Here is a 20,879-nt window from a genome sequence, read left to right on the forward strand (position 1 = left end):
AAGAACAATGAAACAGCACCCCATAAAAGTATGTACACACCCACAGTAACGTTGCTTTGAAGATAAAAACATAAAATCTTACAATGTGAACAACTCAAATGCCACCAACAGATGAATGAAATGTGGTATGCTGTCAAACTGTCCAATCAGCATTAATAAAGAATGAAATATTGGTAAGTTCTGTAATGAAAATGAACTCAAAACCACTATGATAATTAAAAGAAGCCAATCATAAAACTCCATGTTGCGACGGGTGGTGGTGGCTCACGCCTTTAATCCCAGCACTCGGGAGGCAGAGGCAGGAGGATCTCTGTGAGTTCAAGACCAGCCTGGTCTACAAGCCACAGGGAAACCCTGTCTTGAAAAACAAAAACAAAACAAAACAAAACAAAAAACCCTCCATGTTGCCTGATCCCACACATATCCAGAAGAGGAAGATTTGTCACAGAGACTACACAGGTCAAGTGGCTGCCCAGGACTAAGGGTGGTGGGGGTAGGACTAAGGAATGGTTGGTTATTTATTTATTTTTTTTTTTTTTTGGTTTTTCCGGACGGTTTTTCTGTGGCTTTGGAGGCTGTCCTGGAACTAGCTCTTGTAGACCAGGCTGATCTCGAACTCACAGAGATCCGCCTGCCTCTGCCTCCCGAGTGCTGGGATTAAAGGCATGCGCCACCAACGCCCAGCGAAATGGTTGGTTATTAATGTGCACAGCTTTTCTTTTGTGGCTGATGAAAATGTTCAAAGAGAAAACTAAATTGATAACTGTGTGGTTCTCTAAAAGCACTAAAATCCGTTGAACTGTACACTTTATCCATTCATTGGTGCGTTATTTACCACTTTATTTTGACCCTGTAAGAATGAATCTCTTTGTAGCCTAGGCTGGCCTCGCTTGAGGATGACCTTGAACTCTGATCTTCCAGCCACTTGTGTGCCATAGGATTTATTATAGGTGTGAGTCTTACAATAAGGGCTCAGCTTTATGATATTATGGTCTATAAATTATATCTCCACCAAGATCTTTGAAAAAAGAAGTGGGGGCTAGGAGTGGTGTCACATGCCTTTAATACCATCAATCCGGAGGCAGAAGCAGGTGCATCAGTGAGTTCTTGGCCAGCCTTGTCTACAGACAGAGTGAATTCCAGGGCAGCCAGAGCTACACAGAGAAACCCTGTCCTACAAAACAAAACAAAACAAAACAAAAAAACAAAAGAAGGAAAGAAAGAAAGAAAGAAAGAAAGAAAGAAAGTGGATGATGATCTGGGAGAAAGATGGAATGAGGCAAAATTCTAGCAGCTCCAGAAACCAGTCAACACAGAGACACACACACCCACAGTTACCCAAGACAAAAACTGAACCCACACTGCCCGCTTTCCCTGCTCTTACTATAGCGCCCACTAGGGAGCGGAGCACCTCCCAGGGAGGGCGCGCAAGGATAAGATAGGAATTGTAGTTCCTGGGCCTCGAGTGGGAGGGCGCGAGGCTCCATCTGCGCAGGCGCACTGTGTTTCTGCGCCCGCCGCTGTGGCCATTGTCCGGCCCTGTGGTGGCGGAGGCCGGTTTGCGAAGCTGGCCCTTACGCGGAACAGCCCCGCCGAGAACCGAGACTGCAGCGGGCGCTAGAGGGACGGACCCGAGGTCGCGGATCCCGAAGCCCCGGAGGCGGTGATTCCGAGTGCCGTGGGTAGGAGGCTGTCCTCCCGGCCTCGCCCACCATCCTGCGGGCGGACTGGGCGTGGCCGGAGGGACGGTCCCGAGGCGGCGGGGCCTTTCATCTGGCCTTGAGGGAGCTGCCGGCGGAGGCGGGCTCCTCCCCGCCGTTTAGGCTGAAGGGGCTGGAGGGCTGGAGGGGTGGGGCCCCGGGGTAGCGGAGTGAGTGGATCTTGTCCTCTCTCCACAGCCCCGGACCGTAGCCAGCTCACACTGAGGCAGGAATGGCCCCAAGACCTCCGACGGCCACGCCCCAGGTGAGCCGAGCCTTCCCTACCGCCCGCACGGAGCATCCCACCCTGCGAGACCCCCGGGGCGTGTACGGGACAGTTATTGTTCTAGAGATTCTTAGTTTTGATCACTTTGAGTCTCCTAGTCTAGCGAAAACCCTTCTCAAAGTGCCCAGACCTGGTTGGAGCGGAATTCCTGAAAGGGTAGAGGGGACCAGGGAACTGCGATCTTGGGAGGAATTAAATGTTTTGGGATTGTGGACACTGAGCCGTTATTGCTGTGCTGGTTGTTTGAACTCTTCAGTAAGGAATGGAGAGTGTAGGGTGACAAGATAGAAAAGTGAGACGATACGTCCCTGCTTCCCATCCACCGGCCATAAAGAGACAGTAGGGGGCAGACGAGACCTGCTCTGAGCAGAGGCCAGAGAACCATCACAGCTGATCCTGGACCCACGATCTCTTTTTTTCTTGCCCCTCCCGCTCACCTTTCTTTTTTCTTTAACAGATGTATAATAATTCACACCCTCAGTAGTCCCAGCTTCAGATTAGTTAATAAGAAGTTGATTTGTGCCCTGCATGATGGCTCACACCCTTAATACCAGCACTCAGCAGGCAGAAGCAGGCAGATCTGTGAGTTCAAGGCCAGCCTGATCTACCGAATGAGTTCCAAGACAAACAGCGCTGTTATACAGAGAAACCCTGTCTAGAACCCCACCCCCGACACACACACACACACACACACACACACACACACACACACACACACGGCTGATTTGTTAACCCATTTTATTCTTGTGGCAAAGGGGGCATTTTCTGGACATATGCTCTGAGGTTATCCATTGGTTTACATCAATGAAAACATAATCCACACTCTCATTAGAATAAAGGGTAAAGCTAGGTATATAAGCTCAGTGGTAGATCACTTGCCTAGCTTATGTGAGGTCCTAGGTTCAATTCCCAGCACCTCCAGGAAAATAAGGATGGGCTGGAGAGTACAGTACAAGGCACACACTGTAAAAGCACACATTGTTATTACAGAAGACAGTTTATCGTTCCCAACACCTATGCCAGACAGCTCACAACCACCCTGTAATCTGGTTCCAAGGGAGTCGGATATCTCTGGCTTACTTGAGCACCTGCATTCATGTGACCATACTGTTAGAACAGGGAGGGAGAGAGAACAGAAAAATCTCAGCTCAAGGAACAAAGTATCACACGAAGTGAAAGAAGCTTGGCAAGACAATGTATTTCCTAAAAATGGTGCACCGGAACCCAAACTGAGCTAACAAGCACCATTTGCCAAGATGGCTTCTGTCTTATCCCTCACATAGGTGCTGACTGCAACTCATCACATTAATTGAAGCTTGATTTTGTAATCTGACAAGATTTGCTAATTGTTACAAAGAGGAAGGTTCCAGGGAATATAACATGGGTCCTTATTGGACTAGCTACCTTTGTTAGGGAAACAGTTTTCACAATACCCACAGACAGATATATAATAGAACAATTTTTTGTTTTGGTTTGGTTTTTTTTTTTTTGAGACAGTGTTTCTTTGTGTAGTTTTGGCTGTCCTAGAACTCACTCTGTAGACCAGGCTGGCCTGGAACTCACAGAGCTCCAGAACTCTGCCTCCTGAGTACTGGGATTAAAGGTGTTCACCAACACCTACCAGCAAAATAAAATAATTTTAAAATTAACAATGAGCTGCAAATTGTAGTTGGTATATATATATATATATATATATATATATATATAATCAAGTTAAATATAGATAAAAATACTAATAATATCTTTTAAAATCAGTATATAGGGTCCAAAAATACAGTTCAGTTGGTAGAGTGTTTGTCTAGCATTCCTGAAACCCTGGGTTACTATCACTTCATAAACAGGACATGGTCTAGGAAGACGTGGAGATAAAAAAAAACTAGAAAAGTCACACTTGGAAAGGAACATTGAGCAAGTTCTAGAATGATGGCTAGAGTATTTTGTGTAGAGCTAAGGGCAGGCAGTGCATTATGGTAAGGATATACAAAGTAAAGAGATGGAAAAGAATCAAGTTAAAAGGCAAGGAGTTCATATGACAGAAACATGAGGCATTTGATAGTACACTAAGTTTGAAAGAAGGTGATTCAGAAACCTAGAGAGAATAGTAGGAAGCAGAGATCTAAAGTAATCTAGAAAATCCTCATCTGTCTCTGTGGGTCTTTGTAAGCACGGCAGCTGGCCAGCAAAGGAAAAGAAGGCAGTTTGGTTCAGCACAGCTCAGTAGTTGGTGTTGGTTCACAATTCAAAAGTCTGACCCTGAGTAGTTTATTTTAGGCATATTTAAGCATACCACAAATTGGTGAAAAAATTTCCCGGTGATAATTAATTCTGTGTGCACAACAAAACTGAAGACATGACAACATCAAAACTCTTTGTAAAGTACTTGTGACATCTTCCATAAAGATGGGTTCTATAGATTAACTGAGGAAGCAGGTTCAAGATGTGTTCTGAGGGAATATATGGCCATAGATTGACAAGATAAACTCCAGATAAAGGTCTGGGGGAGGATCCACTCACCAAATTATTGACCACATCTGCTCTTAGCCTTTTGGGGAGAAAACAGGTTGTACATCTCTCCTTTGGAAGAGACAACCTTGCAGGTAGTTGGGCTTTTTTGAGGGGTGCTTTTTTGTGGGGTGGCATTGAAGACAAGGTTTCTCTGTGTAGCCCTGGCTGTTCTGCAAGTGTTGGGACTAAAGGTGTGTGCCACACTGCCCAGCAACAACCCTGCATGTTTAACATTCCTAGTTCCCCTAGTGCTTATCTATGAACACAAGTCTCTTGGAATCATCCAAAAGAAATGTGTTGTCATCTAACCATTATGTAAAAAATAAGATGAAATTTATTCTTAGTAATGTATATGATTTAACCCAGTATATCCAGAATATTATAACTTCTATTTATAGTCAGTATCTTTAAATTGCTAATGAGATATTCAACCTTGTTATACTGTGGCTTTGAAGTCTATCATGTATTTTTTGCTTATCACACAAACTGATGTCCTCAAGGACCAGCAAGATTGGGTGTAACTATGGCCTACTGAGTAGTGTTTGGGAGAGGAGAGTTGAATTTGTAGTACACTGGGATACTGTTGGTTTCAGGCGATGGGTACCATGACCTGAAGCTTGCTGTGGGGGTTCTGAAATGGTTCAAAACAATAAGGTACAGTTATATGTGGGATGATCTCCAAGAAAGTCTAATGTAAAAATCTAATTGTAGAGCTGGAGATGGACTCAGTTGGTAGAATGCTTATCTAGCATGCACCATTCCAGCACCACAAAAACCGGATGTAGTGGTGCATGCCTTTTAGGAAGTAGAAACAGAAGGAAGAACTTCCACTATATAGTGAGGTTGAAATCAGCCTGGGATACATGAGAATCGGTCTCAAACATTAGTAAATGGGTAGGGGCTGGAGAGGTGGTTCATCAGTTAAGAGCACTTAAGGTTCAGTTTCCAAAACCCACAGGGCTGCTCACAACTGCCTGTAACACAGTTCTAGGGGCTCTGATGCCCTCTCCTCCATGGGCTCCTGCATGACTATAGTGAGCATACACACCCTCAGTTACACACACATAAATAAATGAACAAATATTTTTGAATTAGTAAACATATAAAAAGAATTTGTGAAGCAATATGTGTGGTGTTTCATAAAGTGTGCCTGCAGTATGTGTGTAAAACATGCACAGGTACTTCTAAGTATATGCACCACCTGTTGAGAATGATTGTATGGGGGAAAAAGAGGACTAGGAGAGTGAAGGCTGTCATTTTTTATTCATTCCTATGTCCCCAGGCTTGAATTTGTAACAAAGCAAGGAAAGAAAGCAGTGAGGAATGGGCCACTGTATAAAAGGTTTGTTTTGGAAGGAAAACAGCAAGATAGATGAATGAGAATGTAAGTTGTAAGCTGGGCATGGTAGTGTAGGCCTGCAGTCCTAGCCCATGGGAGTAAAGGCAAAAGCATCAGGAATTCAGGGTCACCTTCAGTCATCTATTGATTTGAGGCAACCCAGGCTACACAAGACCCTGGAGAAAAAGGTGGAAAAGGAAAAGTGAAAATAGTATATGCAGGGTTATGGGATCAATTTTTCCCTTTGACTTGGGAAAAGTCACACTAGATGTTTTATAATCAGCATATAAAACCAAACATTTCCCCCTTGAGCAGCAAACACATGATCCCAAGGTCAGTTCCCAGACTCTGAGAAGAGCGTTTGTGGAGTTGGTCCCTACTTGAGCAAGGTTGTGATCCCACAGGAGTCAGTGACATTCAAAGATGTGGCTGTGGACTTTACCCGGGAAGAGTGGCACCATGTGGACCCTGCCCAGAGGAGCTTATACAGGGACGTGATGCTGGAGAATTACAGCCACCTGGTTTCTCTTGGTAAGGAAGGACTGTGTACCCTGCTGTCTCACATACTGCCGGATTCTCCTTCCTCAGTTGCTAAGGTTTGGTGCATGCAGCCTAGGTAACCGAGAGGAAGTCTAGGACTGGTGCCTTTGTTTTTGGGAGCCAGCTTTCCAGGGTTTTGAGCCTGAAAGATCATTTGACAGACCTAGAAAAGGGGACTTTGCTAGCATAACTCCGTAAGTTGTACTTTTCTTCTCTTCAGAGTTCCTGACGATCAAGGACTAGTACTAACTTATAGGAAGATTCTTTGTCTTCTTGCCCAAACACCCAAATCTTGTGTATTTACCCATGAGCAGGGTATCAAGTGTCCAAGCCAGAGGTGATCTTCAAATTGGAGCAAGGAGAAGAGCCATGGATCTCAGAGAGAGAAATCCAAAGACCTTTCTGTCCAGGTAAATGAGTAAGAACTCTGCTCATGGAAATCAGTGTAGACAGTGGCACAGCTTATAGAGGCACGGGAGCTATCAACCTGCAGAAGAAGCTGAGCCATTTCTGAGTGACATTCTGCATGTCGTCTCTTCTTTAGTCAGGTATTCCTGCTGGCAGTAAGTCTTTGGGGAAAGATACCCAAGTGCTGGGATTACCAGCATGTACCACAACACCCAGCTTTATACCATCTTGAGAAGTTAGCCCTACCACATCTCTTTAATGCCAGCATCCAGAAGGCTGAGGTAGATGGATCTCTGTGAGTTCCAGGATAGTCATGTCTTCATAGTGAGATCCTATCCCAAAACAAAGCAAAACCAAAAACCAGAAATCACTGTAAGATGAATCTTGGTCCTAGCCTCACAGCACTGTGTTCTAAGCACACATTCCAAAGGACTCAACACTACCTTCAGTATTTAAAAAGAAGCATGATAGCCGGGTGGTAGTGCATGCCTTTAGTTCCAGCACTTGGGAAACAGAGGTAGGTAGATCTCTGAGTTCCAGGCCAGCCTGGTCTACAGAGCTAGTTCCAGGACAGCTAGGGCTACACAGAAAAACCCTGTCTCAGAAAAAAAAAGTTACCTTTTTAATGCATTTTTAAGGAAGTTGGAAACATAAGTATGCATATCATTAACTAGAGTTCAGTTTTTTTTCTTTTTTGCCTTTGAAATATTAAGAATAAAATCCAGTGGAATGTAAAAAATAAATTAATAAAAATTGTATATATTCCAAAACAAAAGAATAATATCCAGGGCTTTGTACAAGTTCTTTAAAAAAAAAAAGTGCTGTATCACTGAACTATATCCTGAGCCCAGAGTTCAATTTTTAAATTAATTAACCTATTAATTCTTTAAATCTAAGAGCATGTCTCGAGAAAGAAAGGAAAACAAAATCTCAGGGCATGTTTTATTATGTTCACCCTTTCAACCCATACTCTCTAGTATTCTTGTTTTGAGACAAGGTTTCTTTGTGTGCCTTTGGCTGTCCTAAAACTCGCTTTGTAGACCAAGCTGGCCTTGAACTCAGAGATTCACCTGCCTTTGCCTCCCGAGTGTTGGGATCAAAGACCTGCACCACCACTACATGGCCTTGCTTTTGTTTGTTTGTTTGTTTTGGGGGGGGTTGTAGGTTTTTTTCCTCTTTTTTAATTTATTTTTTACATTCCAATCCTAGTTCCTCCTCCCTCCTTTTTTGAGAGAGCATCTCCCTACATGTATCCATTCTAGCCTCAGACTCATGATCTGTTCTGCCTCAGTTTTCCAAGTACGGGAATTATAGATATAAGCGACTATGCCTGGTATTTTCCTTAGCTTTTAAAGGTAACCACTTTTTAAGATTTGTTACTTTATGTGCATGAGTGTTTTGCCTGCATGTATGTATGTGCTTCTTGTACATGCCTGATGCCCATACAGCTCAGAAAAAAGGGCATTGGATCCTCTGGGACTGGAGTTACAGATGGACACGAGTTTCCATGTGAGTGCTGGGAATCAAACCTGGTATTCCACAAGAGCAACAAGTTCTCTTAAACACTGAGCCTACTCCTCAGCCCTAAAGCTTACCATTCGCAGGGCGGTGGTGGCGCACGCCTTTAATCCCAGCACGCGGGAGGCAGAGGCAGGCGCATCTCTCCAGAGCGAGTGCCAGGATAGGCTCCAAAGCTACACAGAGAAACCCTGTCTCAAAAAACAACAAAACAAAAACAAAAACAAAAACAAACAAACAAAAAGCTTACCAAGCTTACCATTCTTAGAACCTGAAAGTTGATATGTTATCTAGTATTATAATTCTGTGGTAAAACAGACTTAGGAATATATCTGTTGATTGAAATAAATCCTTGGTCAAGAGAGGTGATGGGAGAGCTGGGGATATGGCTCAGCAATTAGAGCACTTGCTCTTGCAGAAGACCCAGGTTCAGTTCCCAGCACCTACACAGTGGTTCATAACTAACTAGCTATAGGAGATCTGATGCCCTCTTCTAACCTCAATGGGCACCAGGCACACACACTGCACATACATGCAGATAAAACTCTGATACACATAAAATAAAATGAATAAATCTTTTAAAAGTTTTTTAAAAATTAAAGAGGTAATTGGGGACTGGGGAGATGGCTCAGTTAGTAAAGTGACTTCTTTCAAACATGAGAACCTCATTTTAGATCTGTAACCCCAACACTGGTAGGAAGTGGAAAGTGAGAAACAGATGGATCCCTGGAGCTTATCGGCCAGCCAGTCTGGCTGAATCAGTGAGCTCCAGGTCCAGTTAGAGCCCTGTCTCAAAAACTAAATAGGCCAGTGAGATGGCTCAGCAGGTAAAACACTTGCTGCCAAGTCTGATCAGGCAGGTTTGATTCCTGAGACCCACATAGCGGAAGGAGAAAATTTATTCCTTCAACTTTTCCTCTGACCACTATACATGTGTACACACACACACACACACAATGAATGCAATTTTATTTTATTGGAACTTGCTATGTAGACCAGGCTGGCCTCAAACTCATAAAGATCCTCCTGCCTTTGCCTCCCAAGTGCTGTGGATTAAAGGTTTGCCTGGCAATAAATGTTATTTTAAAAATACATACATACATTACACACATTAAAAAACATACACAAAGAGAGATGATTGCTATAGAATCACAGCTCAGATAGACTGAAATTATTCCTAGTTGTAAGGGCAAAAATAACTTGCTTTCTGAAACATTATTTTTTTTCTCCAGTTTTAATATAGTGTGTGGCCTCCAAGTATGTCAAAGAATCTCTTCAGTAGATCCTTGCCCAAAGATTTTTCTCTGCACTGTTTAGAAGCCTGCTAATAGGTGACTGTAAAGAAATTATTAAATCAACTTTAAATAAATTATAAAATTGATGTTTAATACAAGGGTAGTTTTTTTTTTTGTTAAGCCCCACAAAATAGAAACGAAACATGGACATCTGCATGACAGAATATGATTCTATTTTGCTTGTGTCTGTACCTCACACACTTAGGCTCCTTCATTCTTTTGTTTCCTGTCAAACTCACCCCACTAACATGGACTTTCCTCATTCTCTGGACATGACAGGCACTCTGGATTTGTGATATTCACTGGCACCTCACTCTTTCTTTACTGCAGTTTAAGACTTCTGCACAGATCAAAGGATTTATTTCAAAATAGTCATGCATAATTTATATTTCATTTTCTCATCTGTGCTATATAGTGTTTTGTTTGAAATGGAAGGAACTTGAAAGTTTTTACATTCTGTATTTCTTTCAGACTGGAAGACCAGGCCTGACACCAAGTCGTTGGGTATTCAGCGTGGCAAATCTGAAGTATCCCATAGTACAAATGTTCTGTCACATGCCATATTAGGAGATATCTGGGATGCCAGTATCCAGAAGCACCAGGAAGGTTGGAAGAGACATCTGGAGCCAGAGGTGTCTTCCCAGAAAAAAATAGCCACTCTAGAGAAAAATTTTGAACAAAACAAATTTGATGAAGACTCTAGATTGAGCATAGACTTGGTTCCAAAACTAGACATTCCTTCAAGTCTAAAGCCCAGTGAATGTGAAAGACTTGGAAATAATGTGGACTATAACTCAGAATTAGTTACTCAGAGTAGTATCCCTGCAAAAAAGAAGCCTTATAAGTGTGATAAATGTAGGAAATCATTTATTCACAGATCATCACTTAATAAACATGAGAAAATTCACAAAGATGATGCTTATCCCAATGGTACAGACCAAGGAGTTTATTCTGGAAGGAAACATCATGAATGTACTGATTGTGGGAAGACCTTCCTCTGGAAAACACAGCTTACTGAACATCAGAGAATTCACACTGGGGAAAAACCCTTTGAGTGTAATGTGTGTGGAAAGGCCTTCAGGCACAGCTCATCCCTAGGTCAACATGAAAATGCACATACAGGAGAGAAACCCTACCAGTGTAGTCTCTGTGGGAAAGCCTTTCAGCGCAGTTCCTCTCTTGTTCAACACCAGAGAATTCACACGGGAGAAAAACCCTACCGATGTAATCTCTGTGGGAGGTCATTCAGGCATGGTACATCCCTCACTCAACATGAGGTCACACATAGTGGAGAGAAACCGTTCCAGTGTAAGGAATGTGGGAAAGCCTTCAGTAGATGTTCTTCCCTTGTCCAACATGAGAGGACTCATACTGGAGAGAAACCCTTTGAATGTAGCATATGTGGGAGGGCTTTTGGTCAGAGCCCATCCCTTTATAAGCATATGAGGATTCATAAAAGAGGCAATCCTTACCAAAGCAGTAACTTCAGCATGGCTTTTGAGCCTAACACATCTCTTATTCAAGGTGAAAGTGCACTTACTGAAGTAAAATCATACCGTTGTAATGATTGTGGAGAAGACTTCCATCATATTACAGACTTCACTGACCATCAGAGGATCCATGCTGGAGAAAGTTCCTTTAACTCTGAACAGGCCTTCAGTCAGCAGCCTGTGTCTCATCCTAGAGAGAAACCCTATCAATGTAATGTATGTGGAAAAGCTTTTAAAAGGAGTACAAGTTTTATAGAACATCATAGAATTCATACTGGAGAAAAACCCTATGAATGTAATGAATGTGGAGAAGCCTTCAGTAGACGCTCATCACTTACCCAACATGAGAGAACGCACACTGGAGAGAAACCATATGAATGTATTGACTGTGGGAAAGCCTTCAGTCAAAGTTCTTCTCTTATTCAGCATGAAAGAACTCATACTGGAGAGAAACCCTATGAATGTAATGAATGTGGGCGTGCCTTTAGGAAGAAAACCAACCTGCATGATCATCAGAGAATTCACACTGGAGAAAAACCCTATGCTTGTAAGGAATGTGGGAAAAACTTCAGTAGAAGCTCAGCTCTTACTAAACACCAGAGAATTCATACACGAAATAAACCATAGGAAACATAAAATTGTGGAATGGATAGGAAGCTTTGTCTAAAATACTGTTCCAATCCAGTATCAGGATTCTGAAAGTTTGAGAATGTTATTACGTTTTTGTATGCTGCTTATGGAGAAAACTGTGCTATTAGACAGATTTTTAAAAAAAATAAAAGCCACCTTTTTTGTATTTGATTACAGGCTTTTTATAAAACTGCATACAACATATGTAGTCATTTAGAAATTATATGACCTTGCTAAAGCTTTTGAAAATGTGTGTCTGAAATCACTAAGTTTTGACAGCGTGGCATATAAATCCTACTGTTTACAACCTTAAAGAAAACTCAAATAATATGGCCCAAACTCATTTTAAACATTACAGTTTCACTTGACTGAAACTCTTACATGAAGTTTGAAACCATGGGAATCAGTTTGTTTCCAATAAGTCAGCACTCAAAGACTTAGAACAGCTCAAGCATTTCAGATGCAGAGGAGTGAAAGCTGAACTTGGTTGCACAGGAGGATATAACTTGTAGTGCAAAGCTGAATGGAAAAGTCTGGTGTCCTGGTTCTTGGCCTCATCCCCTTGCTGGAGAAAGGGTACTGTAGAATTCAGGGGCTTTAGAGTAAAAAGTTTAAAGTAAATACCAAACATTTTGTGAGCTCCCACGGGTTGGACATTTGGGAGTGCCTGAAGACATAATAGGCAACAAAGAATATGCAAATTTATTGCAAATAAGGCCACTTATTGCAAGCTTACAAAGCAAAAGATGAGCAGAAACTGAAAATAGTTGGACTGCACACACACACACACACACACACACAGACACACACACACAGACACACACACACACAGACACACACACACACACACACACAGACACACAGACACACACACCCTTCAGCTAACACGTCATTTCATTGTACTTTTCATGGCACTGCATGAAAAGACATTACTCCAAGCCTTCCTCTCAACTGCCCTCCCACCCCACCCCTCTCTTTGTCACTGTCTCTTTCTTTTCTTTTATTCTCCTCAAAGCCCACCCAACCACTAGTGGTGCACCTCCTCCAATGAGGCCACACCTCCTAATCCTTCCTGAACAGTCCACCAACTGAGAACCAGACATTCAACTGTATGAGCCTATGAGGCCATTCTCATTCAAATCACTACACCCACCTCTTCTTTCTCATAATCCTGCTGTGCCGACCATAGCGTCATAAGGCAGGGTGTCACCATAGTTCAGTGATATTTTTAGGGGCTCATGTGTTACCTAGTTCCTCAAGTCAGTTCTTACAGTTTTTGTTTGATTGGTTTGGGGGTTTGGGGTTTTTTGTTTGTCTGCTTGCTTGCTTGCATGCTTGCTTGTTTTTAGTATATCTGGGAGAGAAACTTTATTTTTGGCTGCTCAGCTGAAAAAGCCCACTTTCTTACCATAGTATTACAAGAGAGGATAAAGATGGTGTGTAGATGTTCTTATTCTCTTCCCTGAGCTTGGGCCTAGCTTAATTCCTGAAGTTCTCTAGGATTCAATGAGCTCCTACTATCAATCCAACAATCCCTCATTTTTGCTTAAGCTTATTTTGGACATGTTTCTTATACTTATATTAAATAAACCTACTGTAGGTGGATTTTCAGATATCCTGCATATCAGGTATTTACCCTTAGTTCATAATAGTAGCAAAATTACAGTTATGAAGTAGCAACAAAAATAATTTTATGAGAGCTGGAGAGATAGGCTCAGTGGTTAAGGATACTAGCTGGGCTTCCAGACGTGCTGTGTTCAATTCCCAGCAACCACATGATAGCTCACAACCATCTGTAATGAGATCTGATGCTGTCTTCTGGTCTGCAGGGATACGTGTAGACAGAACACTGTATACATAAATACATATATATATATATATATATATATATACACATATATATACACATATATATATACACACACATATATACATACACACACACACACACACACACACACACATACACACACACACATATATATATATATATATATATATATGTATATATTATAGGTTTTCAAGACAGGCCTTCTCTGTATTGCTTTGGAGCCTGTCCTGGAACTAGCTCTGTAGACCAGGCTGGCTTCCAACTCACAGAGATCCTCCTGCCTCTGCCTCCCGAGTGTAGGGATTAAAGGCATGTGCCACCAATGCCCCGCCAAGAAATATTTTTTTTAAAAAAAGAAAATTTTATCAGTGGTAGTCATCACACCATCAGGAACTATAGTAAAGGGTCACAGCATTAGGGGAGTGAGAACCACTACTCTAAGGAGATATTTGTGCCCCTCCCTTTGGCTATCAGACTAATGTAAAAAGGGGCTCCAAAGAATTAAAATTTCCTCAGGAATCCCATGCTGGGGGTGGAGGAAAGACTGAAGGCCTGATGCCATCCAGATGATGAACTTGTCTCCCAGGAGAAACTTCTGATAACTTATCAGACCACCTTGGAGACACACTGGAGCACAGGCAATGATGGGTCACTGATGAAAGGGACCAGGCCCTGGTTAGGATTGTTTAATTATGCATGCATATAACTCTTCCCTTTGGTTTAAAACTCTCAGTACCAGAAAGATGTCAGGGGGTAGGCAGAACATATTTATTTGTTCCCTTCCCGATGTAGTCATGTGAAATAAATCTCTTTCCCACCTGCCAGTTCTCAAATAACTGACATGGAGACTCAATATTAATTATAAATGCTCAGCCAAGGGGCTGGAGAGATGGCTCAGCAGTTAAGAGCACTGGCTGCAGTTCCAGAGGACCTGGGTTCAATTCCCAGCACTCACATGGCAGCTCACAACTTGTCTGTAACCCCAGTTCCAGGGGATCTGATACCTTCACACCAATGCACATAAAGTTAAATAAGTTATTAAAAGAAACACTCAATTGATAGCTCAGGCTTATTACTAACTAGCTCTTACAACTTAAAATTAACCCATTTCTATTAATCTATATTCTGCCATGTGGTGTTTCCTCTCTTTCATCTGACACCTCCTGTTTCCTTCTCATGTCTTGCTGGCAACTCCTCTGACTTCCCCATGTGCATAGTCTGGTTTTCCTACCTAACCTTATCCTGTCCAGCTGTTGGTCAGTCAGCTTCTTTATTAAACCAACCACAGCATAATTTACAGCATACAGAAAGATTATGCCACAGCATTCCCCTTTTTTTCTAAATAAAAATAAAGGTTTTAATTTTAACATAGTAAAATTATATACAACAAAACAGTTATCAAGTAAGTAATATTCTATTATCTATCTTTGTGAGTCAAAAGTTTCATATCTAATTTACCTTTTTATCATAACTAAGGAAAACTTTAAGTCTAATTATTATTATAAGTCTATTATTATAGTTTTTAATTCCATCATGGATCCCAGGAGTGTGAAATGTTACCTAGTGACAGGAACATCTGGCTGCCTGGACAGTCACCCTAGGTTCTTCTGTAACATTAGTGTATCCAACTTCGGCCTACAGGCTTGGTATATCTGACATTTCTGAGAACCAGGGAATTTTGAAGGACTTTCCCACCTTGTCTTGGCTAAGTTTGACAGTCACATTCTTTTGAATCCTGCTGGTTCAGTTTGGACTGTCAGCAAGGGCAGTTTCTTTGCCCAAATGGCTAGCTTTTGCTATAAAGAGAGCAAATTCCATTCAGAGGTTCTTCAATGCCCTTCAATCGTGTTTTCAAGTAAATGGGTACTGTCAGATGCACATGCATCTCACTGACAAAAGTCCTATGGCATTAAAAAAACATTTTAAATACCATATTATGAAGGTCATTGAAGTGTTTGAAGACCATCTATCTAAATATATTTGTTTAACATACCTAATATGACTACAAGTTTGATTATTATAGATGACTGACTACTAACCTCTATTTTTTAAATTATACTTTTCATTTTTTAATGAGTTGTATAAGCACAATACCCCAAACAAGAGTAGAAACATACATATAGTGTAGTAAAAATAACTTTAAATTTGTATCAATAAACCAAAATCCATACCTGTCCAGGCCTCACATTGAGGGGGCCATCTGTCAGGTCCATGCTTAAAAGGAGTAGTGTGGATTGAGGAAAGAAATAGTCTAGAGACAGAGTCAGGATGGCACCCAGTAAATACTAGGATTAGTCCCAAGTTTATTACTAAAAACTCTTATATCCAAATAAAAAGAGGGAAGGAAGGGAAAAGACTTCCTTACTAAGATACAAAGAACAAGCAAGAGTAATTACCTTCTCAATACCCCAAACATAAAGTAACCACACCCTAAACTAAATATCCTGTTGTTAAAGTGAGACATCCATTAGCTACACTTTAGGCCAAATATCCTGTTGTCAAGGCAAGACACACAATAGCCAGACCTTAGGTGTAACATACTGTGGTTTTAACCTTGAAGGAGCAATAATAGACTTGAACTCTCTGACCTTATGTCAAGATGGAACAGAGCCCCATCTATGGGCCTTCACACATAATCATTGTAAAATATTAAACACCAGTAATTGCTTTTTTGGTCTAAAAGTATACTCAATAATCTACCCTTTTATTCTATCATTTCTATATCCCTGTTTTTCTTTTCAAAACAAGATCCCTGAATCTAATCTATTTTGTTCTGTTTTTTCCCCAACCATTACCAATAACTTGTAACCACCACCCCCCGTAAATGATAATAAACATCCATAGCCAATATTTGGAAATGTGGGCATCATCCTCTAGACTACTTCTTGTTGTCTGTGGGCACTGGTATCTTTAGGGGAACATTGAGAAAATCAGTATAATCGTTAGGTCTTGACTGGAATATTTTGTGAGGCTGGACCATCTCAGTCAGCAGCCTTGAAGCTGTTTTGGATGCAGAATTCTGAGGAGACTGTAACAGAGGCATTCTGAGAGACTGAATCACCTGGGACATCTGTTTTCATTGGTGTTTGGTCCCTTGTTCTGAAAATACATAAACTTTTAAAGGTAACACTTTACAAGTATGGAATATGTGGTGTGTACAAGTCAAAGATGATTTTTGTTTTATGTTTGAGCAGGTAAAATACATGTTACTTGTTTTATAGATTTTTTGTTTTGTTTAGTTTTTTTAGATTTTTTTTTATGTCTATAGTCAGGTTTTTCCAGGATTCTTCCTGGATCAAATCTGATCCATATCAAACTGGAATGATTCCATAGCTTTTCATTTTCTGTGGAAATAAAAGGCTAACCTTTCCCCCCAAAGCAACACACTTTTGACTTAAATTTTGAAGTCAAGATTTTTTTTAAATATATATGTTGGTTTAATCTAGCAGATATTATAATCCAATGTCTCTTAGCAGCCAAAAAATTCAAAGCCAACACAATAACATACAAGATCCAGACTCTGTATATTTTCCATCTCTACATGGCTTTTTTCTTTTACATTACTTTACTCCCCTTTTTAAGGACTTTATTATTTTAAATATATATATTAAATATAAATATTTATTTATATTAAATTTAATATATTAATATGTTAAATTAAATATATTAAATTTAAATATATATATATAGAGAGAGAGAGAGAGAGAGAGAGAGAGAAAGAGAGAGACTGTTTATACCCTTTTTCTTTTCTCTCCCAAGTCTTCATACATTTTTAAACACACTGTAAGCCACTTGGAGTTTTTTCTTCTTCTGAATCTGTCTCTACTATGTATCTGTAATCTTTTTCTGACCACATGAGTCTTTAAACTGCTAAGCGGTATGACTAGGACCTCTGCCTCTGTTTTGGTGGCTGACTCCTGCTTGGTTTTCTGAGAGCCTTGCTTCATGGTGGAGGTAACAGTGAGAACCACGTTTACTACTCCAACTCTGGGGGGTTTTGGGGTTCATGCTACCACCAAGTAGTGTGGTACCGATGCTCATAAACCCCATTTAAATGTTCAGTAGCAGGGCCTCTTAAAAGATCTGTGCCTTTTTGTCACTAGCACTGGGCCAGGAATCTGTCTCTTAAAGGAGCCATGCCTCTGCTTGATGCTAGCACACAGAGCCTATCAGAGAAAAGGTAGTCACCAAGAAGCCATGCTTGACTCTTTTTGTGTATTTAAAATCCTTGTTTAAGTTTTGTCAGGTCTTATGTGGAAATTCTGACCCCTCATTAGAACATTGTTTATAGGTAGACTTTTCTTTCCTGTCCAAAACTGACATGGAGACTCAATATTAATTATAAATGCTTGACTGCTAGCTCAGGTTCATTACTAACTAGCTCTTGCAACTTAAATTAACCCATTTCTGTTACTCTACATTCTGCCACATGGCATTACCTCTCTGTTGTTTTTCTTGTTTAATTGTTATTGCCTTTTAAGCTACAGCTAGCCTATTCAGCAACTGCCACTCCACCTACCAGCAGTAGCTAGGCCACAAGAGCCAAAGCCTGAGGGAATTATGTTTCATCAGGTACAGACTCTTTTAAAGCTACTAAGAAAACTTATTTGAATTTCTGTCCCACTAAAGAAATCAAGATTCAAAGATTGAGGTAGAATCCTGCTTCCCAGAGAGGCTGAATACAAGCAGCTCATCTCCTCAAATCTCCCAATAAGTCCTCATGTGGTTTATCACCCCTCCTTATGTAAACCCTTCTCCACCTGGTTCCTCCCTACAACTTCCTGTCAGCTATTTGCTGACCCAGCCTCTGTACCGAAGGTGAATTTTATTTAATCAAACACATCTTTGCATTATTAAACAAATTTTCCAGAGCATAAACAAAAGTAACACATCTTAAAATAATATTCTACAACACCTCTCTTTCATTTTGCAACTCCTGTTTTCTCTTCGTGTCTGGATGGTGACTCCTCTGATTCCACCCTTCTCCTTCTAAGTGTCCTTAGTCTGGTTTTCCACCGAACCTTATCCTGTCCAGCTATTGGCCAGTCAGCTTCTTTATTAAACCAATCACAGTGTACTTTGCACAATGTACAGAAGGGTTATCCACAGCAGCCTACTATATGTATTTTGTCCTCGTTGGGGAGGCAGATAACCTGCCTGTGACTATAGCCATACTGTCAATGGCAAGTTCATCATTTAACCCCAGGATTGTCCAGCTCTAAAACCTCTTAGAATCTGAATGCATAGTCCTTTCTTTTTTTTTCTGTGACAAGGTTTCTCTGTGTAGCCTTAGCTGTCCTGGAACTTCCTCTGTAGACCAGGCTGGCCTCAAACTCACACAAATCCTACCTCTGCCTCCCAAGTGTTGGTTCTGAAGGCATGCACCACCTAAAAGTATAGTCTTAATGACATCTCCAGAGCCATGTTGTATTTGAGGAGCTGCATATAACTGTCTTTATGGGGCAAAGGAACACAGTGGCAATTAAGTAGAGAAAGTGGTGAGAGGGCTGTGGATGTGTTGTGATTGTTGGGGAGAGATAGCTTAGCAGAGTGTAGCTGTGCTTACAGAGGACCCAGATCTTATTCCTGGCACCCATATGGTGGCTCACAGCCACCTGTAACTCCAGTCCAGGGGAAGGGATCTGTCACCCTCCTCAGTCTTGTGGATACCATGCATGCAAGTGGGGCACAGACACACACATGCAGGCAAAACACTCATGCACTTAAAACTAAAAATAAATAAAATGCCAGACTCTTCATATGCAGGAGTTGTGTGGCACATCTGCAATCCCAGCACTTGGGAGGAGAAACAGGAGGATGAGAAACCCAAGGTCAGCTTTGGCCACATTGCAAGCTCAAAGCCTGTCCAAAACATTACTCTGGGTGTTAGTGTAAGATAATGAAAAATACCACTGAGTTCATGCCTATAATCACACTATTCCAGAGGCTGAGGTGGGAGAATAAATATAAACTAGAGGCCATCTGAGGATACAAAATTACTTCTAGGTTAGCCTGGGCTAGAATGAGAACCTGCCTCAAAATATAAAATTAAGCAAAATAATAGCAATTATTAATTGAAAAATAACTATTGCTGGGCCATGTATGGTGACACACACCTTTAATCCCAGCACTTGGGAGGCAGAGGCAGTCAGATCTCTGAGTTCGAGGCCAGCCTGGATTATAAAGTGACTTCCAGGTCATCTGGGGCTACACAGAGAAATTTTGTCTTGAAAAACCATACCAAAAACAAACAAAAAACTGTCACAGGGCACTGTTTTTGTTCTAATCTATCACATCCTTTAATTTATTCAAACTCTTGTTCAGTTTTTCCAGCTATATCCTTTCTTCAAACACATCCAGACAATGTTTCATGGAGGATATAGTTCAAATAATAAGAATAATTATTGAGAGAATGAAATCCTTATGTTCATTTCTCTATGCCTTTTCCTTTTGTATCTCATTTGACTATTACTATAATGGCTCTTTATTGCCTCATAAAGGCCTCTGCATTGAAGGTCTGTGGCAGTATCGGAAGGTGCTGGAACTTTTCGGTGGTGGGGCTTAATGAAGGAAATAAAGCATTGGGCATATACCCTTCCTAGCTCTTCCTAGCCACCATCAGTCCTCTGTGACATGCACCTGCCATGATGCACTGTGATGCCACAGGCCCAAGGCAGCAGAACAAGAAGCGTGGACTGAAATCTCTGGAACTGTGAGCAGAAATAAGCCTTTTCCCCTTGAAGTTGATTATCTCAGGCATTAGTAATCAAAAGCTGACTTACCTATAGAAGCTTGGAAAAAACAGTATATACTGGGAGAGGAGGTGTGTGATGGAGCTCCAGTGCCAAATACAGACTCATCCACAGCACAGCAGGGTCATCTTTGAAGACCACACCACACAAGGCCTCCTGGGTAGCCGCTTCTCCCACATAAGGGCAGAGTGAGTCTGCAGGGCCTAAGCTTGGGTCTCCCTAAAGACCTGTGTGTCAGAGGGAGGGAACAGCCTGGCCAGTGGTGTCTAGGATCAAGCACCCTGCATGGCCACACCTGGGAGTCTGCTGCAAATCTAAGCCAGAGGTTTGGAGCAAGAAGAGCTGGCAATCCCTCAAAGTCATCCCGAGTTGCCAGACTCCTCTTCACACATAGAAATTTCAATACACTTCCCCAGAGATACTCCCTTCCAAATATCTTGCTTTCCTTGAAGGTGGTCTATTCAACCGAACCTTAAATTGGATGTGCTAGAGCTGCTGAGGCTCAATGGAAAATGTTTGTGTTCACTTAAGGTGTACCCTTCCTTTCATTTACTTCTGTTTGCGGCTGATTTTGAACCATTCCAT

The 20,879-nt window shown here is 41.4% G+C and overlaps 1 protein-coding gene across 4 annotated transcripts; it reads left to right on the forward strand.

Moving 5' to 3' along the window:
* The first annotated feature begins 1,502 nt into the window (after window positions 1-1,502).
* Window positions 1,503-11,882, forward strand: Zfp90 (ZFP90 zinc finger protein). Of its 4 annotated transcripts, none has more exons than XM_027405922.2 (5): window positions 1,503-1,636; window positions 1,899-1,965; window positions 6,235-6,361; window positions 6,685-6,780; window positions 10,063-11,882. In XM_027405922.2, the coding sequence occupies exons 2-5, from the start codon at window positions 1,933-1,935 to the stop codon at window positions 11,706-11,708; spliced, it is 1,902 nt and encodes a 633-aa protein (XP_027261723.1). In that variant the 5' UTR covers window positions 1,503-1,636; window positions 1,899-1,932; the 3' UTR covers window positions 11,709-11,882. The 4 variants fall into 4 exon arrangements, with proteins under 4 accessions (XP_027261723.1, XP_027261721.1, XP_027261724.1 ...); XM_027405920.2 differs by having other exon boundaries at window positions 1,508-1,682; XM_027405923.2 differs by lacking the exon at window positions 10,063-11,882 and adding an exon at window positions 9,529-9,684 and having other exon boundaries at window positions 1,508-1,682.
* The last annotated feature ends 8,997 nt before the right edge of the window (window positions 11,883-20,879 follow it).

The sequence above is a fragment of the Cricetulus griseus genome, chromosome 3, assembly GCF_003668045.3.
Source record: "Cricetulus griseus strain 17A/GY chromosome 3, alternate assembly CriGri-PICRH-1.0, whole genome shotgun sequence".
NCBI lineage: Eukaryota > Metazoa > Chordata > Mammalia > Rodentia > Cricetidae > Cricetulus > Cricetulus griseus.